General features: G+C 29.0%; 1 protein-coding gene across 1 annotated transcript in view; it reads left to right on the top strand.

Annotated features, from left to right (window-relative positions):
* Positions 1-251: 251 nt before the first annotated feature.
* Positions 252-5,903, top strand: part of LOC111089867 (prolow-density lipoprotein receptor-related protein 1-like) — a gene marked incomplete at its 5' end in the record, with an annotated part of 14,849 nt that continues 9,197 nt past the window's right edge. Inside the window, 5 exons of the mRNA XM_022403094.1 lie at positions 252-465; positions 1,857-2,040; positions 3,217-3,262; positions 5,111-5,178; positions 5,527-5,614. Coding sequence (XP_022258802.1) covers positions 252-465; positions 1,857-2,040; positions 3,217-3,262; positions 5,111-5,178; positions 5,527-5,614 — 600 coding nt within the window. The remainder of the gene's footprint in view (positions 466-1,856; positions 2,041-3,216; positions 3,263-5,110; positions 5,179-5,526; positions 5,615-5,903) is intronic.

Genomic DNA, 5,903 nt, shown 5'->3' on the forward strand with positions numbered 1-5,903 from the left:
TGTAGCACTGTTTAAACTGATTAGAAGAGTTTCTCTAGTTATTTATACAGTTATTTTGATGTAGCACTGTTTAAACTGATTAGAAGAGTTTCTCTAGTTATTTATACAGTTATTTTGATGTAGCACTGTTTACACTGATTAGAAGAGTTTCTCTAGTTATTATACAGTTATTTTGATGTAGTACTGTTTAAATTGGTCCAAACAGAAAAACAGTGTCTCTGACAGAAAGATTTAACTTTTTGTCAATGTAGCACAATTTACTGGTCCAACTGGAAAGAAACAGGATCTTTGATTGAAAGTATTTCAGTAAATGGATCTAATCATCACTCAGTAATTACATCCAACCTGCAACATCCAACAGATATCAGTCTTGATCATGAAGCATCTATGTTATATTGGGTGGATGTACATATTGATGGAACTTATTATATTGAGAGAAGCAGTACGAAGGGGTTGAGAAGACAGGTAAGTTTGCCATGAAATATTTTACAAACTAAGTGATGAAATTGTTTTAATTGGAAGTTGTTTTTATAATATTTTCATGATCCTTCCATTGTAAAGAAATATGTTTTGAAGTTAGAGATGTTACGCGTAAAAGCTGTAATATTTAAGTAGTTTTAAAAGAGTTTTGTTTATTTTTTAGCCTTTCTTACTATAGCATATTCTGTTGTTGTTTTCTTTCTTATAAAGAGTCAGTTGATCACCTTTAGTGACGATAATCTATAGAGAATATAGATACTTTCTCGCAGGTGATCATTTACATTTATACTATTCTCTAAGTTCTTTTTATTTCTTACAAATGATAAAATTTTGTTCAATTTCAAGGCACATTTTTTTGTTATTGTGAGATTTTAGTCTAAGTAATAGATTTTATCTTTCAATGTATGAGGTGTTTTATTAAGTTGAATAAATTTTAATAACCATTACATAAAAACCACCACTGATAATTAAATGATGTTGATTACTGAACAGAAAATTAGTGAGTAACACCTGCTTAGCAAACATTAAAAAAGGAATTTATTACCCCTACAGTGTAAACACTTGTAAAAGAGGATTGATTACCCACTACACAGTAAACAACAGTTGTTAATAACGAGGATTGATTACTTACTACACAGTAAACAATAGTTGTTATTAAAGAGGATTGATTAACCACTACACAGTAAACAACACGTGTTATTAAAGAGGATTGATTACCCACAACACAGTAAACAACAGTTGTTATTAAAGATGATTGATTACCTACTACACATTAAACAACAGTTGTTATTAAAGAGGATTGATTACCTACTACACAGTAAACAACAGTTGTTATTAAAGATGATTGATTACCTACTACACATTAAACAACAGTTGTTATTAAAGAGGATTGATTACCCACTACACAGTAAACAACAGTTGTTATTAAAGAGGATTGATTACTCACTACACATTAAACAACAGTTGTTATTAAAGAGGATTGATTACCCACTACACAGTAAACAACAGTTGTTAGGAATGATTGATATATTAGGATGCTTGTCAATCACTACATAGTAAACTAACTGATATTCTATAAAGTATTGAGAATTTACTTAGAGTTTCATTATGATGTTATTTCTGTCAGTTGTTTTGTTTTCCTAATATGTTATTACATATTAAAGTTTGTATGTATTGTAATGGTAGTTTGTTAGTGTAATGATCTAAATTTTTCTTTGAACCCACTATTTAGTTGTTTAATTTTTTAAATACGTTTTGTAAATCTGCTGTTTTCTATTGTGTTTGTGTATTTTATTCTATATGTTGGGGAAGAAATATTTGAATCATCTAATATTTGTCTAATTCCCAGGTGTAACGTAAAACTTCTTATATTACAGGTTATAGAAGAAGGATATGGCCATGGTCCTTTTGGTATCACAGTCTTTGGAGATTATCTGTTTTCAACTATGCGTGACCAAATTTTACGAAGTGATAAAAACAGTGGAAATAATAAAATTGTGCTTCATTCAGGAATGAAAAAGCCAATGGATTTGGTTGTTGTATCATCTACGTATCCAAAATGTAAATATTTAACTTATCTATTAATATATACTTTTTAATTTGAGCAAAATGCATATCTTAACAGTGAAATCCAAACGTTTTCTCAAATGTACGATGGATCTGGCTATTATGTTTGTACTGTATGGTACTCTAATTGGTAAGATTTCAGTTGAAACTTTCATTGTAATCCAGAAGAGGATTTATAAAATAGATTATTAGGTAAGTTAACTTACACATCAAAATGAAATTTTAAAATATTTTTGGGTAAAATGCAAATGTGATTGTGTTACGACTTCATGCCTTCTCTTGTTGGTGAAATACTTCTTGTTTAACTTTCTAAAAATTTCGATTTTAATAGAATCTTTGTACCACTTAACAGAAACACTTAACCATCTGTAGCTTCCACAATATTATTGTTTTAATGTTAATAAAGCCTAAAATGTATTTATTCCACATAACTAAAACATTGAATTATGAAGGGTTGCACTTAACCATCTGTAGCTTCCACAGTATTGTTTTAATGTGTTTTGTTTTTGGTTTCGTGTACCTAGATATCACAGAGACATTGAATGGTAAACTGTTTTCTTTGTCCTGATTATTTTTTATCTGACAGTTTCAATGTTATTATATCTTGTAGAGACCTAAGATTTTTATTATTTTACTTCTTCTGTTTACCATAGAGACATGGACTTGTTTATTGTTGAATCCACTCTGATATATGGTTAAAAAAAAAAGATTTCTTTGTGATTTCACACATTCTACTAATGTCTGCTTTAGAAGAGATGCATTAATTCTTTATTATTTGACACATTCTACTAAAGTCTGCTTTAGAAGAGATGCATTAATTCTTTATATTTTGACACATTCTACTAATGTCTGCTTTAGAAGAGATGCATTAATTCTTTATATTTTGACACATTCTACTAATGTCTGCTTTAGAAGAGATGCATTAATTCTTTATATTTTGACACATTCTACTAAAGTCTGCTTTAGAAGAGATGATTTCTTTACTGTCTGACACACTCTTACAGTGACTGAACACTGTTGAGACAATTTTATTAAGTTCTTTATGACTGTAACAAATCTCAGGTAATGGAATTTGACAGGTATTGATTTAGATGAACAATGTACTTTATCAAACAATTACATTATTTTTGACACAATATTAATTTTTTGTTCATTTCTGATATTTTGCAGGTACTCTCTCTACCCTGTCCAATACATTACAGAATCTAAATAATAAGTATGCCTGATCTTATTTTGTGCTTAATTAACTAGGTTATATAGTGTTTGATGTTTTTTTCTACACTATGGTATTTCATCTTATCTAGGTAGCTTGGCATGATGTAAGCTAAGTTCTATTAACTGACTAGCTGAGATGTTGCTATATATACCATGTTTTATTATATTTATTTATTATATTTATTATATGTAGTGTAGTAATCCACTGTCTTTATGTACTTGGTGTATACGCTGTATGTAGTAATCCACTGTCTTTATGTACTTGGTGTGTACGCTGTATGTAGTAATCCACTGTCTTTATGTACTTGGTGTGTACGCTGTATGTAGTAATCCACTGTCTTTATGTACTTGGTGTGTACTCTGTATGTAGTAATCCACTGTCTTTATGTACCTGTTGTGTAAGTTGTATGTAATAATCCACTGTCTTTATATACCTGTTGTGTACATTGTATGTAATAATCCACTGTCTTTATGTACTTGGTGTGTACGTTGTATGTAGTAATCCACTGTCTTTATGTACCTGTTGTGTATGTTGTATGTAATAATCCACTGTCTTTATGTACTTTGTCAAATCTACCTTATCATCATAAATTACTTTTGCAGTACTGCAGTCAAAGTAACCTTTGATGACAAACTGTATTATCTGAAATTGTGCGTTCAACATAGTATTTCTATTTTCGCAAACATGGCTGGCAAATAGATGTTGTCAAAATGTTAGAGTATCCATAAAATTGCTAACCAGAAGTAATCAGATCTATTGCTCATTATTTGACAAATCAAAGAAGCCTGGAATGCCATTAATGTGGCCCTGATCCAGTGTGGCTTTAAGAAATATTGTCTCACAAATGCCATGGATGTTTCAGAAGATACATCCACTGGGATGATGATGATGATGCAGTAGATAAAGAAGATGAGGATATCCATAGTAATGCCATTTGTAGTGACAATAAGACTTTAGAGAACTTGTACCAATTATTTGAAGACAGTGATTCAGACTCAGAATTTGAAGGTTTCTTCAAAAGCAATTTGTAATCAAATGTAATATAGCAGTAACTGGTTTTGTATTTCCAAACATTTTTAAATAAATCTTAAAATCACAAGACTTAGCTTCTTGATCATTTTATTTCAAAAATCATGTTTAAAAATACAGAAAATGTGAGACAATTCTCATTTATGTCTTAGAAAGCAAGAGAATTAATATGACATACCATCGAAATGCAACGTTTCTAGTAAATATGCACTATCAAGAAAAGATGGTCTGGACTGACTGTAAAAAAATCACTCAGAATTCTTACCATATGTTACACAAACCCTACCTTCTAGATAAATGTTTAATGACAAAAAAAGTGCAATTATACTTGGAAAATTGCTGTAGTTATGCACTGTCGTTACATCCTTGGTGCGTACATTGTATATTATTATGCAAATCATTTGTATCCTTGACGTGTACATTCTATTTATTGCAGTATTGTTTTGTTTTTATTATTTGGTTTATTAGGTAGACAATAGTTGTATAGATATTGGTGTAAATTTAGCTGTTAGACTGCATTTCATCCAAATTACATTTGTGTTACCTTGAAATTAAAATTTTATGCTTTGTAATTGTTAATTCTGTTGATAATTATTGAATTACCTTATTAATTATTCATTGAATTTTTACCTAATGGAATTAAGTTAATTACCAGAAATGTTATGAAATGTTAGAAGATTTTTTTTATCATTTAATTTTTTGTTAAACCTAATAAAAGTTAATTTGCTTTCTTCAAAACAAAGTCTTCTGATTTATAACAAATGTAGCGATTCAGATAACGCTTTGGTAATTTGAGTTTATATAATTTTGAACTTGCAGTTGTAATGGTACAAAATGCTGGAAAGACTCGCAGAATGTGGCTAACAGCACAATTGCTGACACAGTAGGTTAGTTGTGTTTTTTAATACATAGTATATTAGCAGTAACTTTTGTTTCTAACATTGAAGAGATGTTTGTGGTGAAATTATATATTTAGAAGTTTCAAATTTAGGAAATTAAGATTATCTTTGAAGTAGCCCCTGTTGACTAATCATTGGGATGTTACTGTTTTTTCTATGTTGTACATGTAAATTATTCTCTTCTGTGTTAATAGTGTAGTAAATGTTACTTTATATTGTAATATAAAGTAAATATTTTCAGTTTGTAAATTTTTGTGTGTTAATCAATAATCTTTACCACAATATTATATCATGAAATGTGTTGTTGAACTTTAAGTATCTACTTTTATTTTTCAGAGTTGACAACGTTATATCTTGTGCTTGTGATATTGGGCATACTTTGTTTCCTTATGTTGCTTACTTTGTTATTATACTATAGAAAAAGGTACGTTTTAATTACTATTTTTTTAATTTCATTTTTTAAACATTTTATTATGTCTATTTACTAGTTAAATATGGAATTTATATAAAATGTTGTGAACAGTCTACATTATTTAATAACAAAGGTAACAGTTTACATTATTTGATAACAAAGGTAACATTCTACATTATTTGATAACAAAGGTAACAGTCTACATTATTTGATAACAAAGGTAACAGTCTACATTATTTGATAACAAAGGTAACAGTCTACATTATTTGATAACAAAGGTAACAGTCTACATTATTTGATA

This window comes from Limulus polyphemus, unplaced genomic scaffold, assembly GCF_000517525.1.
Source record: "Limulus polyphemus unplaced genomic scaffold, Limulus_polyphemus-2.1.2 Scaffold7684, whole genome shotgun sequence".
In the NCBI taxonomy this organism is placed as follows: Eukaryota; Metazoa; Arthropoda; class Merostomata; order Xiphosura; family Limulidae; genus Limulus; species Limulus polyphemus.